We start from the raw sequence: 18,490 nt of genomic DNA, 5'->3' as shown, positions 1-18,490 counted from the left end.
CATTTAACGTCTGTTTTCTGTATTGGTATGGGTTGGGCGGTTTGGCTAGAGCTGGCAAGCTGGAGACTTGCACCAGGTTCCAGTTGTTTTGGGTTGGTTTCTATAGCTGGATGCTTTTTATGTGACAATGGCACAGGTGCTTTTTACATAGCATTAGCACAGGGGCTGTCTATGAGGTACCAGCACGAGTGCTTAAGCCTGGACTCCTAGACTTTTCCAAGCTTCCTAGACTATGGTTTAATGGCAATGTATTAACATACAGTTTGATCTTTTAGTCATTCATTGAAATGAAAGCAAAAATTTGTTGGTGTTGGGGGAAAATAGAGCAAAGAATCATATTACCATCACATCACATTAAAGAGCATTTGTAAAACTAGATTATAATATAACCAATCTATATATTCTATAATCAGTGAAAAATATGGGTTTCCAAACATGTTCAGTAGATACCAGAGCTGAGGAGGTGTTGAAGCAGTCAATGTACTTACCATTTAGAAAGAATCGAACAAAGCGGCAATATTCCACCAAGTTCCATGGTTTGTAGAAGTAATCCAGACCCTTTTCACCTTGACGAATGTAAGAACATTTGCTGATGTAACAGCCTGAGGAAGAGAAAAATACAGTATATCTCATATTATATATATAGCATCATCATCATTTAACGTCTGCTTTCCATGCTAGCATGGGTTGGACGATTTGACTGAGTACTGGTGAACCGGATGGCTGCACCAGGCTCCAATCTGATCTGGCAGAGTTTCTACAGCTGGATGCCCTTCCTAACACCAACCACTCCGAGAGTGTAGTGGGTGGTTTTACGTGCCACCGGCACAGGAGCCAGTCACGCAGTACTGGCAATGGCCACGCTCAAAATGGCGTTTTTTACATACCATCTGCACAGGAGCCAGTCCAGTGGCACTGGCAACGACATAGCTCAAATAATTTTCTAAACGTGCCGCTGGCACAAGTGCCAGTAAGGCGACGCTGGTAACGATCACGTTCAATTGGTGCTATTTATGTGCCACAAGCACGGAACCCAGACAGCTGCTCTGGCAGTCATCACGCTCGGACGGGGCTGTTAGTGTTCCACTGGCACAAGTGCCAGTCATCGAATTTGGTTCGATTTCGATTTCAAGTTCACTTGCCTCAACAGGTCTTCGCAAGCAGAGTTTAGTGCCCAATGAAGTAAAGATACGAATAAGTGAGCTGGCTACACTTCTAGCAGAGGCCACAGATTATGCTCTCACTTGGCATGTCGGGTCTTCTCACGTACTGCATATTTCCAAAGGTATCGGTCACTAGTCATTGCCTCGGTGAGGCCTAAAGTTCAAAGGTCGTGCGTCACCACCTCATCCCAGGTCTTCCTGGGTCTACCTCTTCCACAGGTTCCCTCAATCGCTAGGGTGTGGCACTTTTTCACACTTATTAAATGTCAAGCAAACTTTAAAATTTGTCATTACCATTTTAGCTGCAAAAACAAACTGATAGTCTGGTAACCCGCTAAAATAAACATTAAAAATCGAAAGGAGAAAATAAACAGCTTCGGAAGTTTAACTCGGTGTTTATTGAATAAGAGAGGTGCAAAATTTAAGAAGCGACTTGCTAGAATATACCTGTCTGTGAGGTGACATAAACAAGAATAACAAAAATCTACTATACCAAAAGAACTGGTGATACATACATTACAAGTGTTCTATGAAGTGAAGATAAGATGGCTGCATAATTCAACATGAATGTGCAACGATATTAAACATCGTATAGGGTAAATGAAGGTTTCTGTAAGAACACTAAGTCATATTCACTTAGTGAGTTTACATGCACAAGAATGAATTATGTTGTTGTCAGCATTAAGTGCAGTGAGACCTGGTAGGAGCAATGTCGGCTGTGATGAATTTCATTGACCTAACGGGCAATAGCTTCCTGGATGCCAACACAAGCTAGACTTCTTAAGTGGAGAAAAACTGATTTATTTAAGGAAATTGCTGGGCTCCATTGCGATTGGTAGAAACTCCAAGCAATGTAAAATATGGCTTGGACTGTGATTACCATCAAAATCACATGTATATGGCTCCTTTCCCCAGAAAAGGAAAGATTCGGCCGCTATTTTTTGCATGCCCTACTACCACATAACTGGTATTTCAGGTCCTTTATCACAAATAGCTGTTACATAGTTGCAGGGAATGCTAGAAATAGCAGCCAAATACATTGCATGCACTCAAAAAAGCCTATTTCACACTAAGTTTACTAACAGTATTAGTCCCCCTCATACCTTCTTCTTTCTTTCTGCCTTTCTTTTTCTCCTTTCTCACATTTCTTGGCCTTCTCTTTCTTTAATCTCCCTACTTTCCCTCCTTATCATCCTTGTACCTTTCTCTATGTCGCTCTGATTTCCTCTCTTTCTTGTTCTTCCCCTAATTCTTCAATCCCTCTCCTTTCCTTCCATGTGACCAGTGTTCCGCTAAATATGATCTTTCTTTCTTGGTTTCACTGCCAGCTGCAAAGCATCTCTCATATTCCTGTCTCATGACTTTCATCTCTAATATTCATTTCCTATGTTCCTACCTTAAGGCCTTCTCTCAACTTGATTCGACCTTATTGGTTGAAAGACACCTGTTGTTTGTATTTGTAATTTTTTGTCTTTATTGTCATACACATTTGCCTGCTTTCTCTCAAAAACTTTAGTGGTCTTGACTTGGATCTTTGGGCCCAGCTGCGAATGACCCATCCCTGTTTTTTCCTGTCTGTCTTTGTGTTATCTGTGTGTCCAGATGTTTTATTGTCGCATGTTGCATTCTTATACCATTTTTTGGAAGCAGACATTAAATGATGATGATGACACACACACATTTTTTATCTTTTATTTGTCTCAGCCATCAGACTGTGGCCATGCTGGGGCACTGCCTAGAAGAATTTTAGTTTAATGAATCAACTTGAGTAATTCTTTTTTTAAAGCCTGGTTCTTATTCTATAGGTCTCTTTTGCAGAACTGCTAAGTTACAGGGATACAACCACACAAAAATTAGTTGTCAAGTGGTGGTGGGAGACAATCACAGACACAAACAAACACACATAACATGCTTCTTTCAGTTTCCATCTCCCAAATCCACTCACAAGCTTTGGTCAGTCTGGGGCTATAATAGAAGACATTTGCTCAAGGTGCCATGCAGTGGGATGAACCCAGAACCACATGGCTGAAAAGTAAACTTCTTACAACACAGCCAGACCAGCAAATTGGCAATGTTGTTAGGGTACCAAATAACACAGTATTGCTGGTATATACACACATCCCTAAAAACATCTTGTCTTGAACACTTGTACAACTGCTTTATAGGCAAGGTGATTCTGGTGTGTTTTCCATCCTAAATTTTTTCTACAACCTTTATGAAATTAGAAAATAAACAAAAAGATAAAATTTACCATTATATCGAAGGTGAGGTCTTTGATAGAACATCTGCCTCCAGGAGCCATACTTCTTACAGTTTTTGCAATTGACACCATTAAACATCCTTAAAAAACAATAAGAATATAGTTGTAGGTGAGTGTACTTGAGAAAGAAAGAGAGAGAAATGAAACTGAGCTATTCACTTTCCTTAAATTAACTATCAGTTTACGTGATCCTTCAGTTTACATCAGAGAACTACTTTGGTCTATTTAATCATGGCAGACCTGTCAAAAAATACTTAGTTTGAGTGTTATTATTGTTGTACTTCAAAGAACTATAAGCAGTTCCACTAGAGCCAAAGTATGAAGGCTTCTATTGCCCAATAGGTCACATAGATATATTAGTTCCATGGCTTGTTGTGTATTAGGATCATATCAGTTTGACAAAGCTTACATGATCAACCAGAAAAAATTTGAGCTCAGCATTATAAACTAAAAAACACTTGTCATTCCTATTGTGATTCTACTACTTACAGAGGGAACATCCTATGGTATCTGAAGGCAGCTAAGTGGAAACTAAAAGATAAATGGACTATAGTATAGATCTTGAGTTCACACACTATGAATGTGGTTTTATTTGAGCTTTACATTTGTTTTTACATAACTCAATTCACAAAAATTGCCTAAAATAAAGAGTTTCTGATTATTTCAAATGCTGAAACAGATTTGTATCCTTTCAAAAGAGATAAAATTCATCTGTCATTTGCTTAATACCACAACAGAGCTGAGGATTGCCTTTATGCCCAGGCATAGCATAGTGGATAAAGACATTGGCTAAAGCAGTGTACTCACCTAGAGTTTCTGAGTTCAATCTCAAGCAAGGCACTAAGCTAATTCGCATAATTCAACTAAAGCAAATAAAAATGTCACAAGACACAGAGAGTGGAATGAGAACAGTGTTTCCCTATGGATCAAATAAAGGGTTAGGTATGAAATGCAATATAACAACTGAGTTCAACATAAGACACCTGAAGTAAGCTGGAGCATACAACTAAAATGTAGTCAAAGTAAAATTCAAGATGAGGACACCAATCTGACTAATATAAACAATATACAAGGCAGTGAGCTGGCAAAATTGTTACCATGCCGGACAAAATGCTTAGTGGTATTTTGTCTGTCTTTATGTTCTGAGATCATATGCCACCAAGGTTGACTTTGCTTTTCATCCATTTGAGGTCGATAAAATAAGTACCAGTTGAGCACGGGGGTCAATGTAATCGACTTACTTCCTCTCCCAAACTTTGAAACTAATATAAACAGTATACACAATCTACTAATCATTAAACCATCAGCAAACAAGTTATCACTTTCTTGTTCATTCAACTGCTACTCTAAATGGTTTTACAAGTTGTTTTTTCACCTTTTATGAATTAAACCATTAACATCAGTACAAAAAATAGTATTTAATTTATACTCTAAGACAAACAGGATAGTCTGAGTAAAGAAAATGTAAGTGGAAAATTGTGTGCAAGTAGATGTCTTTAAAATTATCAGTATAATAATTATCATCCTACAAGAGCCTCACTCTCACTCAACACAGCAGCTGTAGGCTGGAAGAGGCCTTGTGGCAGGGCTCACACCAGATGGCTGGATGTGATTAAGAAAAATCTCCAGAGGCTCAAAATTTCACCTTGGAGGATGCAGAAGGGCTGGCACAGAACTGTCAGTGATGAGGAGCACTAGTGGACCTGGTTGGCTCTAAGCACAATTGCACCTCAGGGACTGCTAATCTTGGATGACGCCAGTCCCATTGAGCAAGAGGAGAAAGAGAGGAGGGAGAGAGAGAGAGAGAGAGAGAGAGAGAGAGAGAGAGAGAGAGAGAGAGAGAGAGAGAGAGAGAGAATGGGATTAATAGACAAGTAAATTTTGAGATCAATAAAAATGGCTACTGTAAGAGTAATAGACTAATAGTTACCATGGGAGTTAATAATAATGATTATTGTGAGACTAAAAGACTATTTTGGGAGTGAATAATAGTTACTTAGGAATTAATAGAATAATACACTTGGGAGTTAATTCATGATCTGAGAAGTCACAGAAAAGGTAATATCCATAACCAAAGAAAATAAAATGTCATAACAGCAGAATGGAAAAATGGTAAAAAAAATCTGTGAGTACAAACCTGGTGCAAACCAGTTTCCAAAGCTCTTCATCTCGTGCGCATACATAGAAACCACGGCACACCTGGAAATAGTGATTTTTTAAATATATTTGTTACAATGGTGTTATCAATAGAAATTAATCACAATACTAATGGGTACTTTTTTAATGAAGGAGACTTTTTTTTCAAACCAAACGCTATTTAATTTACCTAGCTATAATATACTACTGATAGTTTTTTTTTTTACTTTTAATTTATCCTAAGCTAGATGAAAATCAAAATCAATGCCAGTGTGATTTGAATGCAATAAAAACAGGGTATCAAAATAAATGTAGGACATTTAATTTGGGTCATAATTTTGTAAAAATTTTTCTCTCTCTCTCTTGAATAATTATCATAATAATCCTTTCAACTACAGGAACAAGGTCTAAAATTTTGAGGGAAGGGGACAGTTGATTACATTGAATCAGTGCTTAACTGGTACTTATTTTATCAACCCCTGAAAAGATAGCAAGTGAAGTCAACCTTAGTGGAACTTGAACTCATATTTGGTTTAGCAGGAACCAAGTCATTCAGTTAGAACTGGCTCTTATTGAATTAACTCCCTTCGTGACCCTATTTTAATAAAATACACTACCTATATATGCTTCAATTAATTTTGAAAATAATCAAGAATAATTAGCTTGTTTAATAAACTACTTTCTATTTCTCCATTAATTAAGCTGGTGTTTTAAGTTTAACAAAACATTATGATCGAAGGTTTTAATTTAAATATAAAACAAGATTTTCTGCTGTAGAATACATGTGACATTGGTACGAAGAGGATTAAAGAAATAATTATTTATTTGAAGAGAGATTTATATGGAAAGTTTAGACAGTGAATTGGCATGGGTGCTAGGATGGTGGATGAAATGCTTTTCATTATTCCAGTTTCTTGTGTTCTGGGTTCGATTTCCACCAATGTCAACTATGTCTTTTCAGGATAGATAAAGTGTCAGTCCAGGGAAGCAGACCAGTAGAATTGCTAGAGAGTTATGGAATGCACTGCAGTTAGTTCAAATTTCACTGTGGCCTATTTGGGTGATAAATTCAATTCATTGCTTGGTTTAACACCATCACCTAGTCCTCTGGTACTTTAAATAGAATCCACTCTGTTGCAAGTATCTGGATGACAGTTTTCAGATGAGGATAACTTCCTCCCTCCCTTCCAATAGTCTCAAAGGCCCAGAAAAGGGTCACAGGCACTATCCTTCTTGCCGACAGAGTGTGGTGAATGAAGTATCTATGTTTCGTGCCCTTGTCTTTCATCTGAGAGTGAGGAAAAGTCATTGGTGTTGCTACTTTGGTTGTAAGCCAGCAAAATGACTGTGCCAACACCACTTTCCATTGTTCTCTCACTCTGAGATAAAGGACGAAAGCCTAAAACATTAGATTATTCACTTCTCATGGCAATTTAACTAAACAAAATCTTCTATAACCTCTCCTTTGAACTGTTGCTGACAATGATCACAACAAATTTCCTTGTATTCCAGATTTTACTATTTCTTTAAGGAGATCACATGAATTTTATGACATTTTGAACTTTTAGATACAATCTGAGAATAAAAAGAGAAAGAAACAAAGGTACTAACCTGTGACAACTGCTCTAGGGACCTGGTGTCAAGATCGGTTGATACAACCCACTTGAAAATATACATGACAACTTCTACAGGCAAAGAAGAAATATGGGTAGCCTGTATAAAATAAATAAAACATCTTCAGAAAAGGTAGCAACAGGTACTTCTTTTTTTCATGTCAACATTACAGTTAGAATCTTTTAGCTTTTTTTATCTTCCAGAATCAATGTAATACACTGACTTAAGAAAATATCAAACTCGCCTATTATTCAGTTATATAACATTTTCTAATGAATTATGTTAAGCCTTCCTGCTACATATGAATTATGAATTGTTTACATATTCTACACATATGGAAGTTTATTAGATTCTTTGTTAGTTTCAGAAACATTAATGAGTTGTATTGGTGATAGAGGATTGACAGCTATGGATGGTAACATTTTATCTAATAGGCTCTATGTAACCTGAGCTACTGCAAGCTGAATCATAACTAAAGTAAACAAACAAAAAAAAAAAACAACGTGCACAACAGGAAAATATTCATACTCTTTGTTCAGAAGCAGGTGAGCAAATGACATTCTCGGATGCTTGCAAACGACTCAGCAAGGCCAACAAGTTCCCTTCTTCCACATCCTCAACAGATGCACTAGAATAAATAACATGAAACACCTTTCAAGAACATTCATCATTATCATAGTGTGTGAGTGTGTTTGTGCATCAAAAACGAAAAAGAAAGCAAGTGAAAAGTTCATGACTTCTGTAACTTAAAAATTAATATAAATATATTACTTTTATTATAGGAAAGCTAGTTTAATCTTAGAGCTGTACTTCAAACTATTTTAGCCTTAGCTCTGTAAATCATCTAAATACCCTGATTGCAGAGTTTTTAAGTTATTCATAACATCCAAAACTATATAAATTACTGAACTAGCTTATGTTAATTAAATACTTAACCTCAGAACTGTAAACACTCCTCCATTTCCTGTCAGTTTGACATTTCAGTATGTTGTAATGTGTAGCATGGTCCTCAGCTAGATGGGTGCATAATACATCTAGAATAATAGATCTTTGGATCATACACAGATACTTAACACATTATAGATCTGTACAGAGTTAACATGGGGCTACAGCTAATTCAGTGCAGTGATTTCTCTTAGGAAACTACATAACATATAAGCCAAGATATCAACATATTATATGCTAGAAGCTACAAGATGGTCATTCTAACATTAGAGTGATTATATTAAGCCAACACGTGCCAACATTTTACAGTATTTTAATACACTTTGTTAGACATACTCACTGGCTGTTGATGGTTACCTTTGTCAACTGCTACTTAGTTCATTAATCTGGTCACTGAAGTTCTTTGTGTACCAAGAAAGACATCTATCTTTCAATAACTGGATCTCTCTCTCTCTCTCTCTTGGCATTCTATCTAGATGGTTTGAGCAGATCCCAGATATGTGGTCCATGTAGCCAATCATTTTAAATCATGACCACCATACACTATCAGCTGACTGAGCAAATATCCTAACTAGATAACTTGACGCAGTTGCTTCATTGATGTCTACATTCGGTAAATCTAGTCAGTACATTTCTGACAGTTGAACTGAGCAAGTTTGTAAGACTTTTACAATCCCATCTTTACTGGTTAACCTTATACAATCACTGTGTGCATCTGAAATATTATTCCAGTTTCCCACAATGACTAATGAATGGAATGCTCTCAAGGAAGCTTCTAGAAACTCAGGTTACCCCAGAGATAAAGAGCTACTAGACTGAAGTAACTATCTGCACTGCTCCTTACATCCAACATCACCAACTTTCCGTCCAGGTCCATTAAGATCATCCATAACTCAAGATCCAAACCATTCTAAAACGACTGCCACTCTGCCTCACAATTCAGGCCAACCAAGTGATGCATACCCTTCACAACCATCAGATATTGGCTCTAACGATTTAGCCAAGAGCCTATTCATATGGTATAAGGATTACTAATGTGGGATGGGTCTGAAACATTACACAATAAACAATTAAACTTTAAAAATTAGATACTAGAAAAGCACTCGGAGAGCGCAGACCTCCGCTAAACCAACAGGAGCAGCACTACGATGACGACAACGACGACGACCACCACTACCACCATATCACAATCACTACCACAACCACCAACATCATCAGCAGCATTGTCATTGCTTCCACTTCAATGACATACACTGCCATCAATATTATCATGACGGTTACCTTGACAGTCACTTTCACCACCACAACCAGTATAACCACTACAATACCACCATCACACAACTAACACTATCATCAACACCACTACTACTGCCATCCCCTCAGCATCACACATCACACCGCTCCTGTCGCCATTATAACCACTGATACTATTTTATCCTCCTCCCATACTTATCTCGACCATCGTCATCATCAACACTGTCTCTGCTTTTACCACAATCACTGTCAAAACTACGATCACCACAATCAGTTTCTTTACACAGTTGAAAATCCATTATCCGATACTCATGGGACCAAGATTGTTGCAGATTTTTGATTTTTCTAATTTCGGAGTGCTTTATTAAAAAAACAAAAAAATTGCATCTACAAAACGGAACAGTTTGAGGATAGAAACCAGGTCTAAACACAATAGCTTATAGACATACTCTGAATGTAGTTCTATACTCTTTACTCTTTTACTTGTTTCAGTCATTTGACTGTGGCCATGCTGGAGCACCACCTTTAGTCGAGCAAATCGACCCCAGGACTTATTCTTTGTAAGCCTAGTACTTATTCTATCGGTCTCTTTTGCTGAATCGCTAAGTTACGGGGACATAAACACACCAGCATCGTTTGTCAAGCGATGTTGGGGGAGACAAACACAGACACACAAACACATAAATCTTTGATAATTTATTTTTATACCATCAGAAATGTTAAGATATCAGCCTCTACTCACGTTGTCCTGCTTTGATTAAAAGGTTACAGCATAAATTAGATTACTTAGATAAGTTTCGGCTGAAGTTGACTCAGGCCATGTCTAATTTAATAGCACCACCTGGAAGAGATACATAGTCAGCTCTGGGGAACCATAGCCCATTCAAGCAGAGGGTTATTGTTTCCAGAGACATATCTGGGTGTGGGTGGTTTATCTGGTATTTGTTGGTGGTAATCATCTAGAGATCGTTTGAATGCCGTGAAGTCACTTTCCTCCTTTATGTGTGTCTGGCATGATGTTGAAGAGAGCAGGGCCAATTGAGGTGAAATAGTTGTCATAGTGTTGTGATAAGACATGAACATTTCTGTAATGGACGGATGGCACGGGGGCCAAGCCTCGGACGAATTTTAAAGATGGGCAATGTTGATGGAATGTTCTCCACATCATACAGATGATATAGAGCTCACAGCAGTGGTGGAGGGAACAAAACCTGAGCTTTTTGAGTCGATCCCAATAGTCAAGGCCTGTCATGTCATCCTCCACAGACCTCCACCAAACAGCTCATTTTAAGATGGATATGTGAGTAAAAATTCTAATAGAGAAACGAAAATAAACTTCGGAAACAGCAATGTCACCATAGGATATGTGCAAACGATGAACGTGTTTTCAAGGGAGATAATCAAAGAACGTAACATCGTAATGCTCCATGTAAAGTAAATATAACAAATGAAAAATCCTTCAAGAATCCATAAAAATTCCCGGATCACTACCAAAATTTCATCATCTATTCCTTGTGTCATTACCAACTTTTCCTGCAAGTTTTGTCAAATACCGTTCACAACGTTTTGAGTTATTTTGCAGATAGACGGACAAACCAACGCCGATGTAAACATAACCTCCTTCCTTGATGGAGGTAATAAATTAAATATACCAAATAAATAGATAATTATATAAAAACCTAATAGAATTAAAAAGAAGACAGATTAAAAAACATAGTAAACATTTAAGGCATCCTCTCATACATGAGAGGTGACCCTCCAGCTAGACCAGATCAAAGCACTTCACGACTGCTAACCTTTTTCCATGTAGGTGCAATACCAAAAATTCAGTCGATTAAATTGACCCTGGTAAATTGTCTAGTACTTCATTTCATTGACTATATAAAAATGAAAAGCAAAGGTGACCTCAGCTGGATTTGAACTCAGAATGTAAAGTGCCATAGAAAATATCACAAAGTATTTTGGCAGGCACTCTAAGACCCCAACCAATTAATAATAATAATAATAATAATCCTTTCTACAATAGATACAAGGCCTGAAATTTTGGGGGCAGGGACTAGTCAATTGCATCAACCCTAGGGTTTGACTAGTACTTAATTTATTGATCCTGAAAGGGTGAAAGGCAAAGTTGACCTTGGTGGAATTCGAACTCAGAACATAAAGATGGATGAAATACCACTAAGCATTTTGCCCAGTGTGCTAACGATTCTGCCAGCTCGCCACCTTAGAAAATGTGGAACACTTCACAAATTTGTATGCCATCCTTGTGCAGGGGCCATGCTAATCTTCTCTGTATTGTTCCAGTTTTAGTATATGTATTGCTGAAGCAATACATATTATTCATCATCATCATCCTTATTATTATTATTATAATAACAATAATTTGCCCTAGGAGTTGGGAAGATATTTGGCAAGAAATGGAAAGAAAACTGAAAGAAGAAAAATTCATAATTAACATAATAATAATTTTTTTCTTAGCCATAGGGGCTCAAAGAAAACAAAGTTACAATTCTACAAAGAGAACCATACAAGAACTTACTTACTTGCTGCCAATTGAAGTTTCACTAACTTGTCTTTCTGTAAAGACAGCAATTGTTACAATAAGTATCATTATATGGTCGTAAAGATTTTTAATATACGAGACAAACCTTCAATTCCATTAAAGAACAGTGAAATAGAGAAAAAAAAAGGGAAAAAGACTGTTTTCTTTTTATGAATTCTATTTCAGATTTACTAAATGACATGTATTATTTTGCTGTCATTAAAGAATTCACTTTTATACATTTCAATGCTAGCATGGGTTAGACATATATATATTATAGAGGCACTGATTTAAATTCACATGTCTTTTCTGTTACTAACACCTGTTAGTTTTAAAGTAAGGGATCTCTTATTCCATGTGTTTTCAGAGGTACAAAGCAAGTGGATGATTTGTTGATAGGGGAAATGATAACATTACTGAAAGTGGGTAGAAGGAAAAAACTACACAGAAACTCATTGGAAGGGATTGTAGCTGTTATAGTGTAAAAAGACAGTTCCGCAATTTCTTGCTGAACAACCTGCACAGATAATTTGTTTATAGCGATCAAATGCTTGTGCTGCACATTAGCTCACTCCCTTTATCAAATTGACATTGCCTGTAGCGGTGCAAGTGAGCCACAAGTCAAGTGTCAAAATGATCATAGAGCTAAGGGAGATGAAGTATTTTGCTCAAGAACAAAACACACTGCCTGGCCCGGGAATCAAACCCATAAGCTCATGATTATGAGTGCAATAACCTAACCACTCGGCCACATGCCCTCACTTACTGGATAATATATATAATCTGTCAATCAGTTTAATGACACCACCTGCACCATGGGTGTCTTTAGCAGAAGCCACTCTGTTGCATGCATTCAGACCTATCCTCTGGCAAGAGGATATCAAAATCTTACCCCCTCTCACTTATCAGTCATACAGGTCCTGCAAAAACAGCATGAGGGCTGCTGTTCTTTTTCTGCTATTAAAAAAAAAAAACCAACATCTTTTTACCCTTATGCTTACTAAAGATATTAAGAAGGTGGTAAAAATATACATAATATTTCTTACCTCTGCATTTTACTCCAGGGTTATAATTCACATGGTACTCAATATCTGGGACCAATTGTACAGCTTGTCTGTAGAAAGTCACAGCTAAGAAGACAGAATAACACATAGGTTTTACATCAAAAGAAAACTGATTCATTTAACTCCACTCACTTCAAAGAATAAGCAAAGGCAGAAGGAGAAAAGTGAGAAGGTGGGAATAGGAAATCAGGAAATTGACAATTAAAATTTATGCAATAGTAATAACAAAAACAACAATTTTTAACTAAGACACAAGCAACAAGTTTGGGGTTGGGGATGGTTTAATATACCAACTCTAATACCAGACAGATACTTATTTTATCTACTCCCAACACGATGCAAAGTAAAGTCAAACCTGTTAAGATTTGAACTCAGAATGTAAAGGGAGGTAACCAAATACCACAAAGCATTTTCTTATACACTATCAATCCTCCTACTCCACCATCACCAAAGTATAACAATAATAATAATAATAATAATAATAATAATAATAATTATAATAATAATAATCCTTTCTATTCAAGGTACAAGGCCTGAAATTTTGTGGGAGGGAATTAGTCAATTACATTGACCCTAGAGTTTCACTGGTACTTAATTTATCAACCCTGAAAGGATGAAAAGCAAAGTCAACCTCGGCAGAATTTGAACTGAGAACGTAATGACAGGCGAAATACCACTAAGCAATTCATCCAGCGTGCTAACGATTCTGCCAGCTTGCAGCTTTGATGATGATGATGATAATGAGTCTTTCTAATTTTGACACAAAGGCAAACAAATTTTTTTTAAAGGGAGTGGGCAGTCAACTGCATCAACCCCAGTGCTTAACTGGTACTTATTTTACTGACCCATAAAGGATGAAAATCATAGATGACCACAACAGCATTTGAACTCAGAATGTAAAGAGCTGAAAGTAATGCTGCTATGCATTTTGTCCAACACAGACAAAATGATTCAGCCAGCTTTCCATCATGGTAATAATAGCAACAACAACAAAACCACATATTTTGAAGAAGAGATGTGTAGTCAATTATATAGATCCCAGTACATGACTGGTACTTTGTTTTGCCAACCTTGGAAAGATAAAAGACAAAGTTTGACTGAAAAACAAAGGGAATGAAATTAACTTATATTGGCTTTTACTAATTTTATCACACCTCTGCAATAATTGTAATTTCTTTTATTATCTGTAACAAGGGGTATGGGTGGGGAAACATTACAAAAATTTCAAAAACAACAGTATGCCTATGTAGAATTGATTATGAAGCAAGATGTGTAAAAAACAATAGTGTATAAAAGAAATGAAACGAGATACCCAAATAGGGTGACAGCCACCTAGAGCCATTAAAGAACCCTACAGATCCAAGTTTATCCTAACTATCAAAGGCTCTCAACTATTTTCTCCAGCTTACAGGCACAAATGATTCTAACATTGGCATAGAACCTCAAATGTTGTTGGTAGGGGGCATATTTACTCAATGGGTTTTGAAATATGGTTTCATTATTTATATTATTGACCTTGAAAGGATAAAAAAAAAAACCAAATCAACTTCTTTGGGATTTTAAACTTGGAACAGAAAGGGCCATAATGAAATGTCACAAGGCATTTTGTCCAACACTTCAACAATGCTGCCAGTTCACTTCAACAACTACAACAGTAACCACTTGTATTTACCACAAGATCTGATATAAATATCAGGAAGAAATAATAAAAAAAACTTTCAAACTGAAATATCCTCAAGCATTTCTTTCTCTGGAATTTGGAAAGAGACAATTTGGCACGACTGTTTACACGCTAGTGATTTGGCATGGCTGGCTGGACATTCAAGTTGTATTAGAGAGCGTATGTTTTTCTACTGGAGATAAATGCATGCATGCACACACAGAAACATATATATATATACATACAGATACAGTGATGCATTACAAATTATTAAATGAACATGATTGACACAGACCTACCCTCTAATCATCATCATCATTTAGCATACAATTAGCAAGCTGGCATAGGTTAGATGTTTCAAGTCTGATTTTGGCTTGGTTTCTACAGCTCCAAAAGTGTAGTCGGTGCCTTTTATGTGTCACTGGCACATCATACACATAAAAACAAATATGGCAGCACATACAGAGAGAGAGAGAGAGAGAGAGAGAGAGAGAGGGCATGAGACAAACATTATAACGTTTCATGTCAAATAAGTGAGCATTGAATCAGTGATGCTAAAATGTCTCATTCCCACCTAAATTACACAGACATTTCATCACAATTGCAGTAAGCTAGTGACTTGCAGATTAGGTAATATAGTCCTTTTATGGTTGAATAATCACTGTCACTAACAACACAGCAGAGAAAGATACTTGCTCCAATATTTTACAATGAAATTAAATGTGCTCTTGGTACGTAAAAAGCACCCAACACACTCTGTAAAGTGGTTGGCATTAGGAAGGGCATCCAGCCATAAAAAAAAAACAAGCCAAATCAGGCTGGAAACTGGTGCAGCTCTCCAACTTGCCAGCTTTAGTCAAACTGTCCAATTTTAAATGTATATGTTCTGTACATATTTTACTTTACTCTTTGATTTAAATTTCACTTTCAAACCCACCACAACTCAATTAATCTAGAACGGACTGCCAGAAGACACCACATACATACACACATATACAGGCAATACATGAGAGCTAGATATGGTCAGTATAGAAAACGTGTAGTACAGCTCAAATGAACCTGAACTCCAGATTTTTCATCCAACATAGTCTGCATTAAACATAGTGAATTCTTTGATTATTGGTACGCCTTGGGGTTAAATGACAACAACAAACACCAACTTACCATTGTACAAATTTCCATTTTGTTCTGCTTTAATACCTTCCAAATAGAACCATTTAGCCTGTAAAATAAAAGACTTCTAGCTTAGGCACAAGAGTGACTGTTGAAGGAGGAGGAGAAAGAGGAAGAACAGAATACAATCAGGTGAACTGGCTACAATATATTACTGGTATTTGTAATTGAGTCTATGAAGAAGCCTACACAGTCACTCACTTGCAAGAACTGCTTTGCTTCCTTTGATTAGCTTGCTTAACCTTTTAGCCTTCAGATTACTCTATCAAATGTAATGTGCATTTGTTCACAAAGTTTTAAATCAATCATGCTTTGTCTCATAACTTCAAGATTTCAATGATGTGATTGTTTGTTTTTTACAATGACATTGTAGGATAGTTGTGAGAGGCTGAATCTGGCTGGTTTGAACATAAAACAGGTAAAATATTTGGGCCAGAAATGGCTGGTTTGAATGCTAAAGGATTAATGATACAAAATTGTTGTTGTTTAGCCCCAGGCCAGCCCAGATCAAGCAGATCTATGGACACAGACATTCCAGTTGTGATCAGTATATCTTTCTGTATATCAAAGACAACAAAGTGTGTGAAAATTTGGCTGCTAATTGTAATAGGCTAAGCAGCTATGAAAAGTTCTCTTTGCTGCAAGATTTTGTTATGAGTAATGGTCATATTGCAAAACTTATTGATATTCACTAATTTTCACATGCTGTATTCAATTCCACCTTGCAAAAGATCTATCATAATTGAAGATTAGCAGTCAACCAGGAGAGAAGACTGTGGTGATGGTGGCCTGTATGGGAAAAAAAATTATAAAAGGAACAAATGTAGAATGATCTAGATCAAAGATGGAGATACACTGCATAGTTACGAAGTTCATTTTGCAACCACATCATTTTTTTTAGTTTGATCCCATGGCATGGCACCTTGGGTATCATCTTCTGCTGTAGCCTTGAGTTAGCCATCACTTAGTGAGTAGAATGTGTATTTGTGTGTGTGTGTGTGTGTATATATATATATATATATATAAAGAATAAGGAGAAAACAGAGAGGTAATTAATAAAATTATTTATTAATTATAAAATATAACAACATCTTTGACAGCTGTTTCAATTCAGAAATCTTTAGATAATTAATTTATAAAATTAAAATCATTAAAAGCTGAATCTCTTCAGAGGTAGTAAAGATATACCGATTAAAAATACACGTTGAGATAACGGCTATAAAACCGTTAGCTGATAGCATATATACAAAAAGAGCCATATTACATTCTAGGCAAAACAAGTAAAGTAAACAAAAACAAGAAATATTTTGAAGTTCTGCCATGTTACTTACTTTATTTTTGATAGCCTCTAATTGATCCTCATTGGACAGGTGACTCACAGTAGCTTGGACACCATTATTATTATTACCACTGCTGCTGCTACTGCAAGGGACGGCTACTTCACTTGACTCAGCTGCATCTTGGTTACCCAAAAGCTCTTGCTGCCATTTCATGCGGAATTCATCAAGCTGTGCTTTCGAGGAGTCATAATCATCGTCATCACCATCTGCTTCTTCAGCTTCTTCCTCCTCACCCTCCTCCTCCTCTGACAGTTGATAATCACCGGGAGTTGGGAACTGGTTTTCCTCTTCCTGTAATATTACAAAATGGGGATCTCAGTTTCAGAATTAAAAAAAATATTTCAGAAGTAAATGATGAAGTAAAAAGATGATTGACAAGCCAATGAGGTGAACCACTACGTAGTCGCTTGACATTGTAGATGAAATCCTAGATATACTATTTCTTTGTACAAGACAGCCTCTGATTGTAAATCTACTTGACCAAGGCCAAAATGGGATGAAATCACAACACTATTTCTAAATGTCATCTGAGTCTTGAATGACAACTTAGAAAGCCAGTGTTTAGTTCAAGTTTCATGACTTGAAATATATAAAAGAAATAAGTCCATCCTGTGATGGGACACTGGTAAATCATCACAGATAATAATTTTCAGATGATCTGAAATCGATTGAGTGAAGGAACTGAAGAGGTAATGGCAAAAACAAAAAATGCTCAACTCAGAAATAACAAAGTGCCTGCAGCAGATCTAACTGAACTTCTAATCAATAAACAGGTAAGTCCAATACCAATTCCACCAAGCCATTTCTCCCCATAACTTAGAAGTTATGGGGATGTCAAGTGGTGAGGAGTTACAAACACACACAATATAAATATATGTATGCACACACACAATGGGCTTCTGCATAGTTTCTGTCCACCAAACTCACTCACAAGGCATTGGTCAGCCCAAGACTATAGAAGACACTCAATTGTAATCTTCAATGCTTAAAATAGAAATTTAAAAGAAATTTTGTACATAAATAACAAAATTTAAAAGGTACAGGGGGATGTTTCTTGCAAAAGTTCAGCTGTATATTGTATATCAATAAGCATTTCATAGAATTTTAATGATTTTCATTCAACAAATTGGCTACCAACTGTATTCTTTATTTCTTGGGAAGGACAGATATTCTACTAGTCAATATATAACTCTCACTTGGAAAACAGTTGAGGGTTGGTGACTGGAAGAGCATCTAGCTGTAAAATCTTGCCTTAACTAACTCACCATCTAACCCAGTAGTTCTCAACTGGGGTCCGTATGGCCCTTGAGGATCCATAGAAGATTGGGGGGGGGGGGGG

General features: G+C 36.7%; 1 protein-coding gene and 1 non-coding gene across 2 annotated transcripts in view; both read right to left on the bottom strand.

Annotated features, from left to right (window-relative positions):
* LOC106875523 (F-box only protein 9) overlaps nt 1–18,490 on the bottom strand; it is a 34,221-nt gene that overhangs the window by 8,696 nt on the left and 7,035 nt on the right. Inside the window, exons 2-10 of the mRNA XM_014923717.2 lie at nt 17,143–17,442; nt 15,803–15,860; nt 12,961–13,044; nt 11,916–11,949; nt 7,702–7,801; nt 7,171–7,272; nt 5,561–5,622; nt 3,415–3,503; nt 489–602 (exon numbers count right to left, since the gene is read on the bottom strand). Of these exons, the coding sequence (XP_014779203.1) occupies nt 489–602; nt 3,415–3,503; nt 5,561–5,622; nt 7,171–7,272; nt 7,702–7,801; nt 11,916–11,949; nt 12,961–13,044; nt 15,803–15,860; nt 17,143–17,442 (943 nt within the window). The remainder of the gene's footprint in view (nt 1–488; nt 603–3,414; nt 3,504–5,560; nt 5,623–7,170; nt 7,273–7,701; nt 7,802–11,915; nt 11,950–12,960; nt 13,045–15,802; nt 15,861–17,142; nt 17,443–18,490) is intronic.
* LOC128247705 (U6 spliceosomal RNA) lies at nt 11,600–11,705 on the bottom strand. Its single transcript, XR_008264073.1, has one exon. It is a non-coding gene; the product is annotated as a U6 spliceosomal RNA (small nuclear RNA).

This window comes from Octopus bimaculoides, chromosome 4 (assembly GCF_001194135.2).
Source record: "Octopus bimaculoides isolate UCB-OBI-ISO-001 chromosome 4, ASM119413v2, whole genome shotgun sequence".
Classification (NCBI taxonomy): domain Eukaryota; kingdom Metazoa; phylum Mollusca; class Cephalopoda; order Octopoda; family Octopodidae; genus Octopus; species Octopus bimaculoides.
Note: the sequence above shows the minus strand (reverse complement) of the source record. Positions and strands in the feature narration are given on the sequence as shown.